The 23,554-nt window shown below is 44.6% G+C and overlaps 1 protein-coding gene across 11 annotated transcripts in view; it reads right to left on the minus strand.

The window, feature by feature from the left end:
• MYO6 (myosin VI) overlaps window positions 1-23,554 on the minus strand; it is a 426,976-nt gene that overhangs the window by 258,769 nt on the left and 144,653 nt on the right. For all 11 annotated transcript variants that reach the window (XM_033936483.1, XM_033936482.1, XM_033936481.1 and 8 more), the window contains 3 exons: window positions 23,297-23,352; window positions 21,620-21,717; window positions 3,685-3,849 (listed from right to left, as the gene is read on the minus strand). In XM_033936483.1, the coding sequence (XP_033792374.1) occupies window positions 3,685-3,849; window positions 21,620-21,717; window positions 23,297-23,352 (319 nt within the window). The remainder of the gene's footprint in view (window positions 1-3,684; window positions 3,850-21,619; window positions 21,718-23,296; window positions 23,353-23,554) is intronic.

Consider the following 23,554-nt stretch of genomic DNA (forward strand, 5'->3'; position numbering starts at 1 on the left):
CCCACCCTGAAGGACCGCTCGCACCCCCCACAGCCTCCCGACCCCCCCCCCCATCATGTAGAAGCTCCTACCGGTGTCCTGCTGCTTCCTCTTGGCGGTCCCGACCCCGACACGATCGGGGCAAGAGGGAGCTCAAGCCCTCTTGCCCCCCCCCCCCCGACTCCCCGACACGATCGGGGCAAAAGGGAGCCCAAGCCCTCTTGCCCCGCCGACTCCCCAACTCCCCGACAATATCAGGCCAGGAGGGAGCCCAAGTCCTCCTGGCCCTGGCGACCCCCCTCCCCCGCTAGTTGTTCGGGCCAGGAGGGAGCCCAAACCCTCCTGGCCACGGCGACCCCCTACCCCCACCCCGCACTACATTACGGGCAGGAGGGATCCCAGACCCTCCTGCCCTCGACGCAAACCCCCCTCCCCCCCAACGATCGCCCCCCCCAAGAACCTCCGACCACCCCCCCAGCCGACCCGCGACCCCATGTGCCCAAGGCCCCGCCCCCAGGAGGGACCTAAGGCTCCCAGGCCTATTCTGATTGGCCCAGGCGCCTTAGGCCCCACCAGTAAGCGGAGCTTTGGGACGGATGGGCCAATCCGGCCTCATTCCGCTGTTGGCTGCCTGCCGGACAGGCGGGTTTGGCTCCCGTCTGTCCGGCCAACTACACAAAGGTACGGGGAAGGGGGGTGGGGGTGTCATGGGGTTCGGCTAGGGGGGTGGTCGGAGGTTCTTGGGGGGGTGTTCGTTGGGGGGAGGGGGGTTTGCGTCGAGGGCAGGAGGGCCTGGGATCCCTCCTGCCCGTAATGTAGTGCGAGGTGGGGGTAGGGGGTCACCGTGGCCAGGAGGGTTTGGGCTCCCTCCTGGCCCGAACAACTAGCGGGGGGGGTTCGCCAGGGCCAGGAGGACTTGGGCTCCCTCCTGGCCCGAACAACTAGCGGGGAAGGTCGCCAGGGCCAGGAGGACTTTGGCTCCCTCCTGGCCTGATATTGTCGGGGAGTTGGGGAGTCGGCGGGGCAAGAGGGCTTGGGCTCCCTTTTGCCCCGATCGTGTCGGGGAGTCGGGGGGGCAAGAGGGCTTGAGCTCCCTCTTGCCCCAATCGTGTCAGGGGTGCCGCGGTTGGCTGGGGCAAGAGGGCTTGAGCTCCCTCTTGCCCCGATCGGGTCGGGGGTGCCGCGGTTGGCTGGGGCAAGAGGGCTTCAGCTCCCTCTTGCCCCGATCGTGTCGGGGAGTCGGGACTGCCAAGAGGAAGCAGCAGGACACCGGTAGGAGCTTCTACATGATGGGGGGGGTCGGGAGGCTGTGGGGGTGCGAGCGGTCCTTCAGGGTGGGGGTGCGGGTGCGTGCAAGCGATCCTTCGGGGTGGGGGTGCGGGTGCGTGCGAGCGGTCCTTCGGGGTGGGGGTGTGAGCGGTCCTGCGGGGGGGGGTGAATCGGACGTCAGGGGGGCATCAGGCTTTCAGGGTGGGGACAGGACTTCAAGGGGGGGAGGAGAGTTGGGGCGAGCGAAAGGAGAGTCGGGGTGGCCAAAGGAGAGTCGGGGTGGCCAGAGGAGAGTCGGGGTGGGCAAAGGAGAGTCGGGGTGGGCGAAAGGAGAGTCGTGCGGCGACGGGAGAGTCGGGCAGCATGCGCGGTATACAAAAATTTCTGTACATGAATTTGTGTTTTTCACGCGCTATGCCCGTGTGCGCGTTTTACACGGGTGCGCGTTATCTACGTGAAAATTCGGTAATCACCTGAACTGGATGGTATACATCCCAGGGCACTAAAAGAACTCAAACATGAAATTTGCTTTCCTGCTGTTAGTGATCTATAACCTGTCACTAAAATCGTTTGTAGTATTGAAAGATTGGAGGGTAGCCAATGTTTTGCCGATTTTTAAAAAGGGTTCCAGAGGAAATACGAGAAATTACAGAACGGTAAGCCTGACTTCATTGTCGGGCAAAATAGTGGAAACAATTATAAAAAATAAAACTGTGGAAAACGTAGACAAATATGATTTAATGAGAGAGTCAGCATGGGTTCAGCTGAGGGAGATCTTGCCTCACCAATTTCCTTGACTTCTTTGAAGGTGTGAATAAACATGTGGATAAAGGTGATCCAATTGATGTAGTGTATCTAGATTTTCAGAAAGCTTTTGACAAAGTTCCTCATGAGAGGCTCCTGAGAAAATTAAGCAGTCATGGGATAGGTGGCAAAGTTCAATTGTGGATTAGGAATTGGTTATTGGATAGAAAATAGAGGGTAGGGTTAAATGGTCATTTTTCTCAATGGAGGAGAGTAAACAGTGGAGTGCCGCAGGGATCTGTCTGGGACCGGTACTATTTAACTTATTTATAAACGATCTGGAAATTGGAATGATGAGTGAGGTGATTAAATTTGCAGATGACATTAAACTATTCAAAGTTGTTAAAACGTGTGCAGATTGTGAAAAAATTGCAGGCAGACCTTAGGAAATTGGAAGACTGGGCATCCAAGTGGCAGATGAAATTGAATGTGGACAAATGCAATGTGATGCACATTGGAAAATATAACTTTAATCACAGTTACCAGATGCTAGAGTCCACCTTGGTGGCTAGCATTCAAGAAAAGGATCTGGGTATCATTGTAGTCAATACAATGAAACCTTTCGCCCAATGTGTGGCGGTGGCCAAAAAAGCAAACAAGATGCTAGGAATGATTAAAAAAGGGATAGTTAACAAGACTAAGAATGTTATAATGCCTCTGTATCACTCCATGGTGCAAACTCAAAGTACTACGTTCAATTCTGGTCTCCTTATCTCAAAAAAGATATAGCAGCATTAGAAAAGGTTCAAAGAAGAGCGACCAAGATGATAAAGGGGATGGAACTCCTCTCATATGAGGAAAGACTAAAAAGGTTAGGGTTCTTCAGGTTGAAAAAGAGACGGGTGAGGGGAGATATGATTGAAGTCTACAAAATCCTGAGTAGAGTAAAACGGGTACAAGTGGATCGATTTTTCACTCCGTCAAAAATTACAAAGACTAGAAGACACTCGACAAAGTTACAGGGAAATACTTTTAAAACCAATAGGAGGAAATATTTTTTTTACTCAGAGAACAGTTAAGATCAGAAACACATTGCCAGAGGTTGTGGTAAAAATGGATAGCGTAGCTGGTTTTAAGAAGGGTTTGGACAAGTTCCTGGAGGAAAAGTCCATAGTCTGTTATTGAGAAAGACATGGGGGAAGCCACTGCTTGCCCAGGATCAGTAGCATGGAATGTTGCTACTCCTTGGGTTTTGGCCAGGTACTAGTGACCTGGATTGACCACCATGAGAACAGGCTACTGGGTTTGATGGACCATTGGTCTGACCCAGTAAAGTTATTCTTATATTCTTATAAGGTTAAGAAAAACAGCAGAGTATCACAAAGAATTTCAAATGCTATACCCTCTCCCCTCCCAGCCAAAAATAAATAAATAAAATAAAATTTGTCATTGAAACCACGCCACTAGTCTTTTGGTATAGTTTTTGGGGGAAAAAAATGTGTGTATATATATATATTATATATATATATCTATATATATAGTAAAGTTTCCACTTCAGGGCTCCCCTCAAAGTAAATACAAGTAGCGTAGATAAAAGAAAGAAAGATTTAATAGGTGCTCCAGAATGATATGAAAAAGGTACATTAAAATTGATACATAAATTAGTAAAATGTCCTTTTCCAGCATACTCACTCTAAAATTATCTGGAGAGGATAAATGAAGCTTTTGTCGAATTTCTTCTGGAGCACCTGCACAGAGCCTATAAAATATATGATAATTTCTTTCATCTTGACCTTGTACACAGATCCTGGACTTTTCTAGAAGGTAATGTGAAACAAATCCACCGACAACAGAATTCTATGAACAAGAAAGCAAGAGAAACAAAGTTATTCACAAGGCAGGCTTATAACTATCAAAACAAAACAGAAGGGCAAATTTAACACAGATCATCTAAGTTGAGAGGGCATGAGAATTATGGCTAGATAGTTGCCATGGACTTCTGTACCTGCTGCGAGCAGGGGTAAATGTTACCATGTACATACATCATAACTCCGTCCAAGCTTCACCTTTTAACATGCCTGCTCACAAGTCATATAAAAGTACACATCTTTGCACTGCATATACTTTTACCCTTATAACCCATGGATTAATTTTATAAAAGCAGTTTATAAATAATGTATTCTATAAATCTTCTAAGGGTGGCTCACCGGAGGGAAATCCCACTATCTCTCCATGTCTGAGAAATTTTCTCATCTCACAGACTCCAATCTCACTCTATTACAATGGTTAACCAGATTTCAGAGCTTTTGAGTACCATCAGATCCAAGAGATTGGAAGCACCTCTGACCGAGCATTGGTTACAGAATAATCATTCCATCGAGAAACTTAGATTTGCTTTGTTAAAGGTCCATACCTTAAGGGGTGAGGATATGGCTCAATCACTGCTGTTTAAAGAGCAAAGACTGATTTTTCAATGGAACACTATAGCCCCGTTTGGGTTAAATCATGAAATTGAATGGTCACTAATATATTGAATCAGTAGTATTGCGTAATCGGCTTTACGTGTGTGCTTCATCACCTACCAGGGGTGGAACAGTTCTGGTTAACCATTATAATAGAGTGAGATTGAAGTCTATGAGACAAGAAAACTCTCTCAGACATAGAAAGATAGTGGGGTTTCCCTGTGGTGAGCCACCCTTAGAAGATTTATAGAATATTTCTAATTTAGAAGGAAATTTCAGAAGGAAATTGTTATATTTGTTTTATATAATTACAGTTATCGTTAATGCAGAGTGACAACCCAGTGTATGCAATTACTCCTCTTGAAGAAGTACAACGAAACTCAGCTTGAGTTGAGGAGTTTATCTAGATGACTATTTTACATCTTATATTTGACTCTATGTTATTCAGTCATTTGTGTTGGATTGTGTTGGACACTGGGAGTTTAGGAGGAACCAGAGAGTTGTGCACTCACGGTCACTTCCCAGCTTTATTACAACAGTGTGGGTTTTGACTGGTCTATGCTCTGGAGCTCTTATGACAACCATCATAAGACATACTGGAATGACTACATCTTCCCCAGTAAGATAAGTAAAAAAAGGTTTATTCTTTTTATTATTACAACTGAATTTAGATCAACAAGTTGTGTTAAAGAGAATGGAGGCGGTATTGTGAGGAACGGAGTGCTGCAATGATGGTTCTTCTTTCACATTGATCTAGCTGTTGAAGTACTGAGCGCACTTATTTAATTATTTAAAATAATTTAGTTGACAATACAAAGGTCACAATATTTTGAATGTTAAAATATGGTTAGAATACCTAACATCTGACCATAAGATACCTGTTTTTATTCTAAATGAGTATCACCAAACACAAAGAATTGCCATTACTCTAGTTCTAAAGATGCAAATTAAAGAAAATGATCATAAGTGAACATTCTAAACAAACCCTACATTTAATGGATGACTACACATATGGTGGCACAGCTCCTCATTAATGGACACTACAGATATTGGGGTGGGCACTGACTATTCCTTTTATTCTGCTTCCGTGGCAAACTGGTTTACCCATGGTGATAGATTGTGTAGCCACTTATTCAGGCAATTCAGTCTTCCTACGAGAAAGGCAACCAAAGCTAACAATCCAGGGCAAGCAGTGGCTTTACCCATGTTTGTCTCAACAGCAGACTATGCTTTTTAAAACCAACTAGGCTTTTTTAAAAAAACTACATTAACCGCTCTTAGCACATCCTTTGGCAACATGTTCCAGAGCTTTACTATTCTCCGAGCGAAATTTTTTTTCCTCCTATTGGTTTTAAAAGTACTACCAAATTTTCACTCCATAAGACGCACTTTTTTTTCACCCAAAAGTGGGTGGAAATCTCAGTGCGTCTTAAAGAGCGAAGATACAATTTTTAAACCTCCCATACCATTTTAAAACACCCTCTTCCCCACCACACCTTTTAAAACATCCTCCCGCCTGCCACCACCGTAGTACCTGGTGATCCAGTGTGTATCCCTCCCTATACGTCAAAGAGGGAACTGAGTCTACCGGAGAGAACACGAAGAATAAGTTAGAGTCTCTATGGGTCAAAATTCCAGGAACAAATGGAACAGAAACGAAGATCGGCATCTACTACCGACCCCCAGGACAGTCTGAAGAAATTGATGGAGAAATAACGGATGAGATTAAACGCAACTGCAAGGGAGGCAACGCAGTTATCAAGGGTGACTTCAATTATCCGGGGATAGATTGGAACCTAGGCACCTCTGGCTGCGCTAGGGAGACCAAGTTCCTGGATGCTGTAGATGATTGCTTCCTGGAACAACTTGTCAAGGAAAATACGAGAGGAAACGCAATTCTGGACTTAATTCTAAATGGACTACGAGGACCAGCGCAAGGTGTAGAAGTAGAGTGGATGCTGGGATCCAGTGATCACAATATGATCTGCTTCGACCTGGACACAGGGGTGAAACATTGATCCAGAACGACAGGCACAGCGCTGAACTTCCAAAAAGGGAATTACGAAGGGATGAGACTCATGGTGGGGAAGAAGATTAAGAAGAGGATAAGCATTGTAAAGATGCTAGAACAAGCATGGTCCCTTTTTAAGGACATGGTCACCGAAGCGCAAAATCTATATATACCGCATATCGACAAGGTATCCAAGAGGAAAAAGAACAAGGAATTGGCGTGGCACACTGTAGCGGTGAAGGAAGCAATCAGAGACAAGATGACTTTGTTTAAGGAATGGAAAAGGTCGAAAACAGGAAAACTGGAAAAAGCACAAACAGCATCAAAGCAGGTGCTATTCAGCAATAAGAGGGGCCAAAAGAGACTACGAGGAAAAAATAGCCAAGGAGGCGATAAACTTCAAGCCGTTCTATCGATATATTAAGGGGACACGACCCGAGAAGGAAACTGTAGGACCGTTGGATGACCATGGAATAAAGGGAGTGCTAAAGGAGGACAAAGCCATCGCCAACAAACTGAACACATTTTTTGCGTCTGTGTTTACCAAAGAGGATATACACAACATACCGAACGATGACAGGGTATATGCGGGAAACCGGCATGGTTGACAGTCAATTTAGAAGAGGTATGCAGGCAGATTGATAGGCTTAAAAATGATAAATCCCCAGGACTGGATGGCATCCATCAGAGGGTAACCAAGGAACTGAAAGGGGCTATAGCTGAACTGCTTCAACTAATAGCCAATCTGTCGATCAAATCAGGAAGGATTCCAGAAGATTGGAAGGTAGCGAATGTTACACCGATCTTCAAGAAAGGTTTGAGGGGTGATCCAGGAAACTACAGACTGGTGAGTCTGACCTCAGTACCGGGAAAGATGGTTGAGGCACTGATAAAGGACTGCATCATTGAGCACTTTGACGGACACAATCTGATGAGGACCAGCCAGCACGGCTTTAACAAAGGAAGATCTTACTTGACGAACTTGCTGCACTTCTTCGAGGGAGTAAGCAGGCTTATAGACAACGACGACCTGTTCAACATTGTATATCTGGATTTTCAGAAGGCGTTCGACAAGGTTCCGCATGAACGACTACTTTGAAAAATTGTGAGCTATGGAATCAAGGGTGAAATACTCACGTGGATTAAAAACTGGCTGGCGGATAGGAAACAGAGAGTGGGAGTAAATGGACAATACTCAGACTGGAAAAGTGTCACCAGTGGAGTGTCGTAGGGTTTGGTGCTTGGGCCCATGCTCTTCAACATATTTATAAACAACCTAGAAATTGGCATGACAAGTGAGGTGATTAAATTTGCAGACAATACGAAGTTATTCAGGGTAGTGAAAACACAGGAGGATTGCGAAGATCTGCAACGTGACAAACACGTTTGAGAAATGGGTCGTAACATGGCAAATGAGGTTCAACGTGGATAAGTGTAAGGTGATATATGTCAGTAACAAAAATCTTATACAAAAACACAGGATGTCCGGGGCGGTACTTGGAGAGACCCCCCAGGAAAGAGACTTGGGAGTACTGGTCGACAAGGCGATAAAGCCATCTGTGCTATGTGCGGCGGCGGCAAAAAGGGCAAACAAAATGCTAGGAACGATTAAGAAGGGGATCACGAACAGATCGGAAAAGGTTATCATGCCACTGTACCAGGCCATGGTACACCCCCACCTGGAATACTGCATCCAGCACTGGTCGCCGTACATGAAAAAGGACACGGTACTAATCGAAAGGGTTCAGAGAAGAGCAACTAAAATGGTTAAGGGGCTGGAGCAGTTGCCATACAGAGAGAGATTAGAGAAACTGGGCCTCTTTTCCCTTAAAAAGAGGAGACTGAGAAGGGACATGATCGAAACTTTCAAGATACTGATGGGAACAGACTTAGTAGATAAAGACAGGTTGTTCACACTTTCCAAGGTAGGGAGAACGAGAGGGCACTATCTAAAGTTAAAAGGGGATAAATTCAGTACAAATGTAAGGAAGTAGTTCTTCACCCAGAAAGTGGTGGAAAACTAGAACGCTCTTCCGGAGGCTGTTATAGGGGAAAACACCCTCCAGGGATTTAAGACAAGTTCCTGGTAAACCGGAACATATGCAGGTAGAGATGGTCTCAGTTAGGGCATTAGTCTTTGACCTAGGGGTCGCCGTGGAAGCGGACTGCTGGGCACAATGGACCACTGGTCTGACCCAGCAGTGGCAATTCTTACGTTCTCACTAGCAGCGCACAGGTCAGAAGCAAGCTTTCTGCATGGGCCCGCGCCACTATCTAAATGGCTGTCATCAGTTCTCGCGGGACTGCACTGCAAAGGGTTTAAGTTTGAGACCACTGGTCTACATCATAAGGCATATAGGGACAGATTTAAAGATCTCAATATGCAGACTTTGGAGGAGAGGTGAGATATGATAGAGATATTTAAATACCTATGTGGCATAAATATACATGAAGCAAGTCTCTTTCAATTGAAAAGAAACTCCAGAGTGAGAGGGCATAGAATGAGGTTAAGAGGTGATAGGCTCAAGAATAATCTAAAGAAATACTTTTTTGCTAAAACGGTGGTAGATGTGTTGAATAGTGGTGGTGGAGACAAAGACTGTGTCTGAATTCAAGAAAGGATGGATCAGACATGTGGGATCTCTTAGGGAGAGGAAGAGATAATGGATGCTGCGAATGGGCAGACTTGATGGGCCATTTGGTCTTTATCTACCAACATATTTTTATGTTTTCTAGTTATATAATTGGTGCCTAATTGGAAAAGGTGGAAAGTGCAATAGCTTATGTGAACTTCAAGTACCTTGTGACATTCCCCTACGAGATTATCTAAGTATTAGCCATTTCTCAGAATCGGAATATTTTGTAATATCTTTATTATACAAATTAAATAAATATGGGACAGGAACTCAAGTTAGCTATGTTCTGGTTAAATATACATTACTCTGGCAAAGCTTCGTGTAAGTAGCATTTTACTTAAGCACAACAACAAATAGCAGAAAAAGACCCGACGATCCATCCAGTCAGCCCAACAAGGTAGCCAGCCATGCTTGCCACTCTCTGCAGGCCTGGTCATACATGTTCAAGTGCCGGTTGTGAAGTCACCACCATGCCAACATTATAGGCAGCCGAACATGATGGGGATGATTCATGATTATAACCAAGACTCCAAGTATATAAAACCAAACTTGCTTCTAGTGTAGATTTTTTCAGGTTATATTCTGTCAAAGCTTTTATGATATTAACTACTGCAAATATTGCTTTCTTCTGTGATATCTATAACATCTTCTTTGCTCAGAAACTGTTCCATCATTTTTTTTTCAGAATGCTTAAAGTCTTACAACTAAAGAGAGAAATTTTCTGTAATCATTTCTCTAACCATGGTGGCCTTCAATAAGGATGTAAAAATGGTTAACAGAAACCTTATCTAGTTATTTCACCTGGGGCTACCAGAATGTATATTCAGGAAATCTGGGTGGTTCAGTGAAATGACACAAACAAAATAAGCTTTTCAGCTTTTAATTGCTGTTTAGGTGCCAGTCTGTGCTGATAATACCTTTTATCTAAAAGTTCTTTCTTCATGAACAGGTGGAGTGGGAGATACTGTATGAAGCAAGATGAGTCTCAATCCTGTTCCCCCAGACAAAATACTATATATATTTTTTTTTTTTTGCTCATAAGAATTTTTATTGAAATGTAAACATAATTAAAACATATAAATAGAAAATCCATTTTAACAATATATATATATATCCGTAAACATAATAGCTATAAATACACTCATGTCGTATCAAATCCCTCCCTCCCCCCTAATATCAACTATATATTAGGATCCAGATCTCTTCATAATTCTATAGATTCAATAAATTCAATTTCTTGGTGATGACAGTCCAAGTTTGTAATGATTGTTGATAATACCCTCGACGTTTAGCTACATAAATTTCCATCTTCCCTATCATTGAGAGTTTCACTCTCCATTCATATTCATCTGGTATCTGGTGCTGTTTCCAATAAGCAGCTATAAGGCATCTGATCGCTGCTAACCCCATATGTAATAAACGTATTTGCCATCTAGTCTCACAAATAGTATGCAACCCCAGTAAGCAACATTGAGGAGTATTGGGGACCGATACTCCCAATAAGTGGGACAAAGAGTTAACTACTGTGGTCCAACAAGGTGTTAATACAGGACATTCCCACCATATATGTAAAAAATTGCCTTCAGCATTATGACAACGCCAACAGCGATCTGAAATCTGAAGGTACATCTTATGGAGTCTTTCTGGAGTGTAATACCAACGACTCAATACTTTATAAGCATTTTCTTGAATCAATGCACAAACAGATATTTTGCGTACCTCTACACAGTGTCCCATTCTTTAACAGTAAATACACAGTGTAAATCCCTTTCCCAACTTTTTCGATAACTTAATTTAGGAATTTCTCTCCCCTGTAGATATTTATATATAACTGATATAGTTCTAGGCACCTTCTGCAGTGTTACCCATAGCTGTTCTAACTGTTTAGTTCCAGCAAACGATATCTTATCCCAACCCTGGGCCACCACATAATGTTTTACTTGTAGATATGCCAAATAATCCCCCTTTTTTACCCCTGGGAGGCATAATAAAGCTTCAAACGAAAGCAAAGTCCCTGTATTTAGGAAATCTCGAAAAATAGACAACTAATTTTTTCCCCACAATTTACCCCATATTGTAAGTAAGTGTATTATATAGGGATTGTCAGTTTCTAATTTCCACTGCCGGATTGTTTGTGAAGACCAAAGACCGGTAGACAATCTATGTTGAGGAATCAGAGACTGTTCTATCAAAACTCCCCACTTATATAAATTCAATTTCCAATCCAGTAACATCCGTATTTGTGCTGCTTGATAGTACCATCTAAGATTAGGAACCCCTTTTCCACCTCTTTATCTACCCACATCACCTTCTGAGAGATTCTAGGTTTTTTATTTACCCAGATAAATTTATTACCGTATTTTCACGCATATAACGCGCGCGTTATACGCGTTTTTACCTACCGCGCATACCCCTCGCGCGTTATATGCGTGAGCGCGGTATACCAAAGTTTTAAAACATAGTTCCCACCCCGCCCGACGCCCGATTCACCCCCCCAGCAGGACCGCTCGCACCCCCACCCCGAACGACCGCTCGCACGCGCTCCCATCCGCACCCGCATCCACGATCGGAGCAAGAGGGAGCCCAAGCCCTCTTGCCCGGCCGACTCCCCGACGTCCGATACATCCCCCCCCCCCGGCAGGACCACTCGCACCCCCACCCCGAACGACCGCCGACTTCCCGACAATATCGGGCCAGAAGGGAGCCCAAACCCTCCTGGCCACGGCGACCCCCTAACCCCACCCCGCACTACATTACGGGCAGGAGGGATCCCAGGCCCTCCTGCCCTCGACGCAAACCCCCCTCCCCCCCAAGAACCTCCGACCGCCCCCCAGCCGACCCGCGATCCCCCTGGCGACCCCCACGACCCCCCCACCCCCCCTTCCCCGTACCTTTGGTAGTTGGGCCAGAAGGGAGCCCAAACCCTCCTGGCCACGGCGACCCCCTAACCCCACCCCGCACTACATTACGGGCAGGAGGGATCCCAGGCCCTCCTGCCCTCGACGCAAACCCCCCTCCCCCCCAAGAACCTCCGACCGCCCCCCAGCCGACCCGCGATCCCCCTGGCGACCCCCACGACCCCCCCACCCCCCTTCCCCGTACCTTTGGTAGTTGGGCCAGAAGGGAGCCCAAACCCTCCTGGCCACGGCGACCCCCTAACCCCACCCCGCACTACATTACGGGCAGGAGGGATCCCAGGCCCTCCTGCCCTCGACGCAAACCCCCCTCCCCCCCAAGAACCTCCGACCGCCCCCCAGCCGACCCGCGATCCCCCTGGCGACCCCCACGACCCCCCCACCCCCCTTCCCCGTACCTTTAGTAGTTGGCAGGACAGACGGGAGCCAAACCCGCCTGTCCGGCAGGCAGCCAACGAAGGAATGAGGCCGGATTGGCCCATCCATCCTAAAGCTCCGCCTACTGGTGGGGCCTAAGGCGCGTGGGCCAATCAGAATAGGCCCTGGAGCCTTAGGTCCCACCTGGGGGCGCGGCCTGAGGCACATGGGCCGACCATGTGCCTCAGGCCGCGCCCCCAGGTGGGACCTAAGGCTCCAGGGCCTATTCTGATTGGCCCACGCGCCTTAGGCCCCACCAGTAGGCGGAGCTTTAGGATGGATGGGCCAATCCGGCCTCATTCCTTCGTTGGCTGCCTGCCGGACAGGCGGGTTTGGCTCCCGTCTGTCCGGCCAACTACTAAAGGTACGGGGAAGGGGGGTGGGGGGGTCGTGGGGGTCGCCAGGGGGATCGCGGGTCGGCTGGGGGGCGGTCGGAGGTTCTTGGGGGGGAGGGGGGTTTGCGTCGAGGGCAGGAGGGCCTGGGATCCCTCCTGCCCGTAATGTAGTGCGGGGTGGGGTTAGGGGGTCGCCGTGGCCAGGAGGGTTTGGGCTCCCTTCTGGCCCAACTACCAAAGGTACGGGGAAGGGGGGTGGGGGGGTCGTGGGGGTCGCCAGGGGGATCGCGGGTCGGCTGGGGGGCGGTCGGAGGTTCTTGGGGGGGAGGGGGGTTTGCGTCGAGGGCAGGAGGGCCTGGGATCCCTCCTGCCCGTAATGTAGTGCGGGGTGGGGTTAGAGGGTCGCCGTGGCCAGGAGGATTTGGGCTCCCTCCTGGCCCGATATTGTTGGGGAGTCGGCGGTCCTTCGGGGGGGGGGGGGGAGGGATGTATCGGACGTCGGGGGGGGCATCAGGCTTTCAGGATGGGGACAGACCTTCAAGGGGGGACAGTGCACGGAAGTCAGGGGGGGTGAACGGAGAGTCGGGACAGCGCACGGAAAGTCAGGGCGGGCGAAAGGAGCGTCGGGCAGCATGCGCGGTATACCAGTGAGCGCGGTATATCAAAGTTTTTGTGCAAATCATCGTGATTTCTGCGCGCTATATTCGTGTGCGCGTTTTATACGGGTGCGTGTTATTTGCGTGAAAATACGGTAAATTCTGCTTGTAAAACCTTAAACATTCGAGTGGGCAAGGGGATCGGGAGAGTTTGAAACAGAAATAATAGTCGGAGTAATACATTCATCTGGATATCCACAACCTATTCCAACGTTGTAAATCTCCCCGTATTTTCCGTAGAATTGGTCCGTAATTAGCCTCATATAGAGTGTCCGGGTCTATTGGTAAATAAATACCTAAGTATTTTATGTACTTAGATGTCCATTTAAATGGGAACAGGCGTTGAAGGTCCTCTACTTTTGATGGCTCTAATGTGAGGTTCATAATTTCAGTCTTGTCTAAGTTAATCTTAAATCCAGATGCTTCTCCATATTTCTCAAAAATTTGCAATAAGGGTCCCACAGTATGATTTGGGTCTCCCATATATAAAAGAATGTCATCAGCAAATAAAGCTATGCGATGTTCATTACCCCCGATCTGAATCCCCTTCATCCGGGGATGGTTTTGAATAAATATCGCTAATGGTTCTATGGATAAAGCAAAAAGCAGTGGAGAGAGCGGATAACCCTGTCAGGTGCCTTGGCAATGGAGAAGAATTCTGTATATGTCTGATTAATCTGAAGACATGCTCGGGGCTCCCAGTATAATGCTTGAACCCATGCATTAAAGAGTCCCCATAATCCCATCTTTTCCAACGAAAAAAAAAATTAAATTAAATTAACAAAAGGTGCTGGGAGACTCACTGAGCCTTCCAACTGGCTCAGCGAAGTCACGTCGGGTTGTGGGAGGGGCGGAGTGCACTCCCACATCTTCAAGCCTCCCTGTCTGCTCCCGGTTCCAAGTGACAGGGCCAACGAACAAAAAATTAAATTAAATTAACAAAAGGTGCTGGGAGAGTCGCTGAGCCAGTCATGTCGGGTTGGGGGAGGAGCGGAGTGCGCTCCCATGCCTGCAAGCCTCCCTATCTGCTCCCGGTACACAAATGGCCTCAAATTCCATCAGAAACATCAACTCAACAGTGAAACCATAGTCTCCCTTAGTGAGTTTAAGATATTCTCATTGGCCCGGTAGCAGGAAAAAAGCGAGAAAAAAAAAACCCTCCAAAACATGAGAAAAACACTTCTCAGGTCAGGAACCAGTAGAGAATGACACGGGAATAGAATTTGGCCCCATCCTTGAGGTTAACTAAGGAGAAAGAAGAATCAGAGTACGAATAGGCACAGCCACTGACCCTCAAAAGCCTTGCATTGAAGAATGCTGGTGTATAATGATTGAGGTTGAGATAGACACTAAAGAATGACACTAGATGGCTACCCGTGGTTATCTGTGGAAATGGGGACAAATTCTGTCCCTGTGTCATGAGGCCTCCTGACTGCTGGACCCACAGAAGGAACTAGAGTCATCCAGGACTGAATCTGAGTCCTGAGACAAAAATAACATGAAATCTGACCAGTCTGGCTCTGAAAGGTCACTAGAGCCATTGACCAACTTGCTTAACTGAGAGGACAACACAGGATGAGAGGACACTTCTTGGGTCAATGGCTGTGCATGCAGGCTGCGCAACCTGTTCTGGTCTTGCCAGAAAATCTTTCTATATCAGATTTATATAAATTCTGGAGAGAAGCCTTGTGCAGGGGAAGCAAATGAAGCCTGCAGAACCTCCAGCTGTGCTCTGCAGACTCCATGAACCCCTGTTTCATGTCATCATAAAACACGGGATTGTGTATAGGACTTTCTACCCATTTCTCGGACCAACAGCAGTTCACCAGCCCTGGAGGACATGGATGGGGCTAAGCTCGAAGCTCCTGCCCTCGTTCTTGTACACTACAGCATGCGGTACACAGATGCTCCTCCACTGAACATCCAGCACAATTTTTGCAAGAAACTGTGTTCTCACACACAGAAGAGTCCATCATAGTCGATTAACATAAAAATTGAGGGGTTTTGAGGCAGCTAGAGGCTTTTAAAAAAAGATCAATTGAAATCCAAGATGGCCGCTGTCAGTAAAATCACACAAACAGCCAATGGAAACTTTACTAAAAACTTAAAAAAAAGTGAAAAAGGGATTTTGGAGGGAGGAGACCTAAACCTTAACCTCAGAAATCCTTAAATTTAAGATTTTCAGATCAAAAATAATGGGGTTATACTCACTGTTCTGTAGAAGAGCCTGCCTGTCAGCTATTTCAGAGTAGCTGGAAAGAAGGAAAGGACTTTCTGCCTCAGATGCTTCCAAATCCAACTCCACACCAAGAAATTTTTGGGCTTCCAGTTGGACCGATCCTAATCAAGATCTCCACTCTCATGGGAACTCATAGTTTGCTCACCCCCATCGCGCTATGTAGCCGGTGCCCTAATACCCCAAAGGTTCTTACACAGGTTGCCCACAGCCTGCGCTCAAGCCACTGAGAAACTCAGTAGGCGAGTTGGCTCCAGGGAAACAGACCCCGAGCCCTTAAGTCTCATAGTAGGCTGGCTCCCCAGATCCACCCGAAGGCTTTACCTGCAGAGCTATAGTCCAGCTCAGAGGAACTACATCCTTTCTCAGGCAAAGGAGCCTCAAGAATGGAGTCTCAGAGCACCAAAATCTCAGGAAAAAATGAACTTAGGCTGAAAAGAAAAGGAAAACTGAGCAGATCAAAATGTCTCTGCACAGTTTGCTTGCAGAAGAAAAACTGGAAGGGAGCACTGTACACCAACTCTATGTGCGAGGTGCTCAAAACTTACATATTTACACTTCCACAAGTCCAATTCATGGGAATGGATTGTTCACTATACGTACAAACTCCTGAGTAGATATAACAGAAACATAGAAACATAGAAGATGACGGCAGAAAAGGGCTACAGCCCATCAAGTCTGCCCACTCTGCTTACCCACCCCCTGTCTATGCCCTAATGACCCAATTTCCTTATCTTGACCCTCGTAGTCTATTATCAAGAGACTTGCAATCGATCTTCAATTCCCACTTCAGATCTCCATTGCCCCAGGTATAAAGACTTAGATTGTAAGCCCACGAAGGACAGAAAAGTACCTGCATACAACAGATGTAAACTGCTTTGGTTATACCCACAGAAAGGTGGTCTTGCAACAAGCCAGGGCATAAGCGGTACTTCTACACTCCTACCCGTGCAGTCTCCGCAGTAAAAAACGGTTGCCGTGAGTTCTCACAGCAGTTTTGTGAGGCTGCCACAGGAACTCGCGCCAGCCATTTTTTTCCTAAGGAGACTGCACGGGCAGGAGCGTAGAAGGATTGCTCATGCCCCGGTTCACTGCTGGTCCACCACGAAAGTAAGGCAGGTCTGCACTGGGAACAGGAGGCAGAGGAGGGGGCAAGGAAAAGGCTGGTGAGCTGGCAGATAGGACACTGTAGGGAGGAAGGGAGGGATCACTCCATACCATTATCCGTACAATTGGACCACCAGGGCAAAGGGACAGGGAGGTGCAGAGGGAGGGTCTGGGAGGGGTGGACTGGCTGGCTAGCTGGAGAGTCGGCAGACAGGACACCACAACAAAGGGATCTCTCCTGCCTCGGTACTTGAATACAAACCATCGGTTTATATTTGAGTTAACATTTTTCTCCTAAAAAGGGGGGTGAAAAATGTTCTCGGTTTATAGTTGAATAGGTTTATATTCAAGCCTATATGGTACTCCCCTATTGTGCTAATCTTGGAATTACAATTACTTCTATATTTACAAAAGTTTTATGTATCGCTATTTGTTTAGGGTTTTTTAGTTAAATAAATATATTTATTGTAATTTGTTTACTATTATATTTTACCTTTGGATGATTTAGGAAAATATAAGAAATAAACATAATGAACAAATGTGCCAAAGTTTCCTAAGATCTGAGAAGAATCACTTTTTTTCTGAATGTTTTAATTTTTCCACCAAACAGAAGTATGTATAAGCAGTCACAGTTTAACTCTTCAAAAGTTAATGAAAACCTGCTGCAAAACTCCAGCTTCCAAATGGCAGGAGACTGATTAAAAAAAAGAGACTATCTATGCATAGACACAAACATCTATATATAGATTTTTGTTTTTCATTCACTGGGCTGCTACTGGTTATGTAATCATTTATTTCAGCTGAGTAATACATTAGCTCAGTTTTAACACAGCACTACCAGCCTGAACAAATTTTAGGTACAGCAAAGTTGCTCATCTCTAAAACATGATCTCACATATATATGACCTGTGCTTCTGATCAAATGGCCCATATGTGCAATTTTGATTTATTTAAATAATTGCGTTAGCAGTTAACACAAAATCATTAAGATCCCCTGTGGCAGAATAGAATAAAGCCAGCCTGATTAAAAATGATGGCGCTCTCCAGAGAGCTGCAAGTTCAAATCCCAAGATCTCTTCTCAGAAGAAAACATGTTTCTGGAATCTACTGTAACCACTAAATACCTTCATTTGTATTTTTGTTTCAATGGTGCTTTTACATTTTCTCCTGTCCCTGTTTCCAAAACATATACAAAAAAACAATAAATGAAGCAAGTAATTCTCATCACATAAAAATGGGACTGTATTTTATGCAGTCCAATTTGGCAGCTTATCTTACTTACATGGTTAAGTGTTGAATATCAGCACTTAAATGCCTAAGGCCCAGATTCTAGCAAGGGTGTCCTGAAGATAGGCGGCATAGGCATCCTACCGCTGTCTAACTGACCAATCGGGATGCATGTTAAAAAAACAAATCAATGCAACGAACGGCACCTATGTTGAAGGCACCATTCGCATGCCTACGGAAGTGTGTATACAAAGTAATCACTCAAAAAATGTAAGTGAATGCTTATAAACATACAACTTATTCATAGAGTTTTTTGGAGCTCAGAGAAATGGAGGTGATAACAGGGACGAATCCCAACACTACCACCTCACCGCCCAATCATTGCTACAACTCTAGAATGCTTGTTGTGAATGATGTCATTATTTAAAGAGTGCTGAAAGCTACTTCTTTTACAAGATGTAAAACAAAGCTATAAAGGTATGGAACGGCAAACTTAACTTTGGCTTGCAGGTTCCGACGGACTTGGCCCATTTTGTTCCTGCTTCAGGGAACCAAAAAAGGGTTCAAAAAGAGAGTTCTAATAATGGGCGCGATGGACCTCTATTGTATATACTAATCTTTCTTAACGGCGTTCTGATGCAACTATCTCCTCATAGCGTGTCCGCTGCTCCTAGCGTGTCTGAGCTCCCAAAAACTCTATGAATAAGTTGTATGTTTATAAGCATTCACTTACATTCTTTGAGTGATTACTTTGTATATTTTGCCATATTTTCTTTAATCACTCCCTCTCGAAGTTTTAGAGAGTTTTTTGCTCCTTTTTGTCTATTTTACGGAAGTGTGTAGGCATGCCTGAAGATGCCTGAGGCCAGCATCTACTGGCCAGGTTTATACAGCTAAAACAAGAACCAACTGCAAAACTGATCATGTGATCTATATGATCATGTGCCCTTGCCCTAAAATATATATAGGGCGTACTAGTCGACCCATGCATATTCGACTCAATGAACTCAAGTCACGTGTTAATACTGGAGTTGAGTCTGCCCCATTGGTTCGCCATTGGTCATTAATGAAGCACAAAATCAGCGATCTTAAATGGCGTATTATTGATACAGTTCATGTCGGGTGGGAGGGAGGAAATTATGAACATAACTTAAACATTAAGGAACTGCGATGGATGTTTAAGCTTAACACCATGTATCCTCATGGTTTAAATCTAACCAGCGATTGGCTTACAGCAAGCATATGACTTTGTCAATTGACAGGTGGGGTGTTTTAAGTTAAAGGGTCGATTGTGTGATTTTCATTGGCCAGTTTTGAGTCACATGATTTAGAATTTGAAGTTTATAGCCTCCATTTTACCGGCGGGTTTTCACTTCCGGCTCGCAAACTAAGGATTTAGCATTTTGCTAACATACTGCTCTGGTAAGCTTTGTAGCAAATTCTTAAGAAAATCTTTTTTGCTGGGTTTGATAATCCGAAGCTAATATAATGCTTTGCTCTTTACAGTGTTCTCCTTCCCCGACCCTGATGAAATAATGAAACGCGTCGGTGGGGATTGAGCCAGACCCAGTTCGTTTATGAAAAAGCTAAGTAATAGACATATTTGCTACTATAATATTAAGCACAAGCACTTTATAACTTGAAAAAAAAGTAAATATAATATGAAAAAATCGCATAATATAAAGATTCCTATGAGGACAGCTACCATACGTTAAAATCGTGTGGCACTCTGAGGAATTCATGCGTTACGGCTTGCCTAAAGCCCATTATTTTGGTGGCTAGTTAGAGTGAGGCCAGCATGGGCATGGTTTAAGCAAGAAGTGGCCTTAGGCGTCCTTAGGCAACCCTAGGTGCTTACTTAGGCACAAGACAGATGCCTTAAATGTAGGCCTGAAAAATGGTGGCCTGCATTTAAGGTGCCTGTTTTAGAAACAATTCTATAAACGTCACCAATGCATGATTGACATGCGATCAGCAGCCATTTTTAGGCGGCCACCGATACCGGTGCCATTTATAGAATCCAGGCCTAAGTACATACTCTGCCCTCAGACAACCCAGAAAATAACTGGCTTTTAGTTTAGTGGTCTGTGGTGATATTCAATGGCATTAACCAGTTAAGTGCCACTGAATATCAGAGGATAGTCTCGCAAAAGTGATTTAACTGGTCATAAGCCATTTCTTGCTACTTAAATCATTCTGAATATTGATCCGAATGAAAATAGGCCCAGGGACCAACACTTAGGGCTCCTTTTACTAAGGTGCGTTAGCGTTTTTAGTGCACGCATAAGATTAGCGCGCGCTAGCTGAAAAATTACCATCTGCTTAAAAGGAGGCGGTAGCGGCTAGCGTGCGCTTACCGCTAGCACACCTTTGTAAAAGGAGCCATTAAAGAAAGAGGTAAGACAATATTTCAAAATCCTTAGATAATGCCCCTTCTTTAATAATAATAATAATAACTTTATTTTTATATACCGCAATTTACAAGGGAAGAGACCGTATACAGACAGTGACATTACAGAGAACTTTCGAATTACATTGGCATGTTAAGTTTAGTCAGGTTTATCTGGAAGTGTTTTGGAAGTACATCATGTTGAGGTACATCAAGTTGAAGTGGGGTAAGAGAAATTTGTCAAAGAAATAAGCTTTTATTGACTTCCTAAATGTTTGGTACGAAAGTGCGTTTGAGATGAAGTTGGTTAAACATTTGTTCCATTTGCCTGCTTGGAATGATAGTGTTCGATCGAGGTATCTCTTGTAGGTGCAGCCCTTTAGGGATGGAAAAGTGAACAAGTAGGTACTGCGTGTATTAGTTGTGCCTGGGAATTCGAATTGGTGAGACAGATAGGTTGGGGATGAACTTGTTATGGTTTTGAAGCAAAGGCAAGCAAACTTAAAAATAACCCTTGCTTCCACAGGCAGCCAGTGTAGTTTTTTGTAATATGGGCTTACATGGTCTGATTTCTTGAGGCCATAAATGAGACAGACTGCAGCATTTTGGCTGATTCTCAGTCATTTGATGGTTTTCTTGAGAAATCCCAAGTATATAATATTGCAGTAGTTTAAGGTACTTAAGATCAGGGATTGAACCAGAAGTCGAAAGGAAAAGAAATCGAAGTATTGCCATAGAGTGAGAAAGCATTTTTTGACTTAGTGTGATCTTCAAACATCAGGCTTCGGTCCAGGGTGACACCAAGGATTTTGGTTGTGGGATTAATTGGGTAGTCTGATCCATTTAATCTCAAGGAGGTGTTCACAATCTTGTTATTGGGACTTGCCAAGAAAATCTTGGTTTTTTCAGGATTCAGTTTTAGTTTGGAGTGCATAGTCCAATGTTCTACCTTGGTAAGGACGGAAGAGATGAATTGTTCTGTCTCTTGGGTCAATGAGGTTATCATCTGCGTATATGTACGATTTCAGTTTTAAATCGGATAATATATTTCCCAGTGAAGCCATGTAGATATTGAAAAGTGAGGGGGAGAGTGGGGAGCCCTGTGGCACTCCGCAGGGATTGGACCTCACAAAAATGAAATGGCAACATTTGTGAGAATGAATAATACCAGATATTAATTTACAAACATATATATTATTAATTTGACATATTTTTTAAAAAGGACTTGCACTTTACCTTTTCATTAAAATGAATTTCTACAAATTTTCCAAAACGACTACTATTATTGTTGCGAACTGTCTTGGCATTCCCAAAAGCTTCTAAGAGTGGATTAGCTGTTGGAAAATAATGGAAACAGAAACACACATCAGTTATTTTGCAAGCAGAAACAATTCAAAATGAGCAAATATGTAATATTTGCACTATGAAACATGAGAAGTGAGGGAAGAAATAAAGAGGGCTGAAAACCTTTGATGGCAATATATATATATATATATATATGTGTGTGTGTGTGTGTGTGTGTATGAGAAAATTTTTTTTCGGCCAATGCAGCCCAGGGAAGCCAGATGTGTTTAAACACCTGCGAACCAGCACCCCTCCGCCGTGATCAGGCACTCCGCCGCAACCTGAAGTCCCCCAGAGCCCTCCGTAGCACCGGCATGTCGGCCTCTTCTTCTGTGCTGGCCTTGAGCACATGCTCAAGGCCTGCGAGTTCACGTTCTCTTTGAGAGAGCCAGCCAACCAATCACCTTGCTGCCGCCAATCCGTGCACATAGATCCGCTCGGTGCTCCCTTTGCCGAAGTCCTTTCTTCTAATGTAACTTCCGGTTTCGCAAAACCGGAACTTAGATGGAAGGACTCTGGCGGTAGAGGGAAAGGCCGAACGGGTCTCTACAGTAAGGGGGCCGACGATTCGGTGAGTTTGGGTTTTCTTAAAAAACAAATCGATTCACGCGGAGTTAATCGGTGAATCGATTCAAATCGGAAATCGGGCAGCACTATTCCTCACTAGTTAATTCCATCTCTAGATCATTGATAAATATGTTAAAAGGCAGCAGTCCCAGCATAGACCCCTGGAGAATCCCACTATTTAACCTTCTCCACTGAGAACATTGACCATTTAGCCCTTCTCTGTTTCTATCTTTCAACCAATTCTTAATCCATAATAGGACATTATCTCCTGTCCCATGACTTTCTAATTTCTTCAGAAGTCTATCATGAGGTACTTTGTCAAATGCCTTTTGAAAATACTGATATACAAGTCTCTAAATTCATCTGCTGTTGATGACAAGGAATGCATAATTCATTTCACAGAAATGTGCAATAAAATAGGAAGCACTTCTGCATGTAGATTCCGAAAAGGCTTTAGATGGAGTAAGTAAAACTAGCCTGTGGTCATTGAGAGATAGTATATGGGACCGTTAAAACAGTGAAATAGTCTAAACACTTCTAAAGGCAAGCAAACTGATTAACAGTTATTCTATAGGAAATCATAAAGGAAACAGAAAGATCTACATCACAAAGTGTAATAATATTTCATTGTATTATCAGCCCCTAATCATTATGTAGGAGTGTTTAGTAATTTGCCATTCGCCATGACACTACCTTTTTCTCCCTCACCTCCCAACATCCCCATCACTTACCTCCACCCCAACCCTCCCCCACAAGAGCATCTCTCTCTGCTCTGACAGTTATATGTCAAGAGCACAAAGTGGAGCACATTGAAAGAGAAGGATTTTAAGAAATGTTTTAATAAAACCACAGAGTTTTCTTCATGGCATAGCCATTTGTACAAGTCTATAAGCATTAGACCACCTGGCTGACAAAATACTTTGCTACTCATTTATAACTTTCCTTAGTAAAATAGAATGATCACAAATCCTAAAACACCAAGTTAGTTTAATTAGGACGTACCTTCTACAATTCTCTCATCAATATCCTGACCTGTGCCATAGGATTCAGTTAAATACCTGCGGACAGAAAAGGAGAACAAACCATAGGTAACTATGCAAGAAAAGCATTCATTGCTACAATGCATCATCATACATAGACAAGTGCCTGCATTTGATTAAACCAGAAGGTGGATAAGTACAAATAAACTGATGTAAACATAGATCCTTTTCAGTTTAACTGCTTTTATATATATTTTATCTATCATTACTTGTATTCTAC

This window comes from Geotrypetes seraphini, chromosome 3 (assembly GCF_902459505.1).
Source record: "Geotrypetes seraphini chromosome 3, aGeoSer1.1, whole genome shotgun sequence".
Lineage (NCBI taxonomy): Eukaryota > Metazoa > Chordata > Amphibia > Gymnophiona > Dermophiidae > Geotrypetes > Geotrypetes seraphini.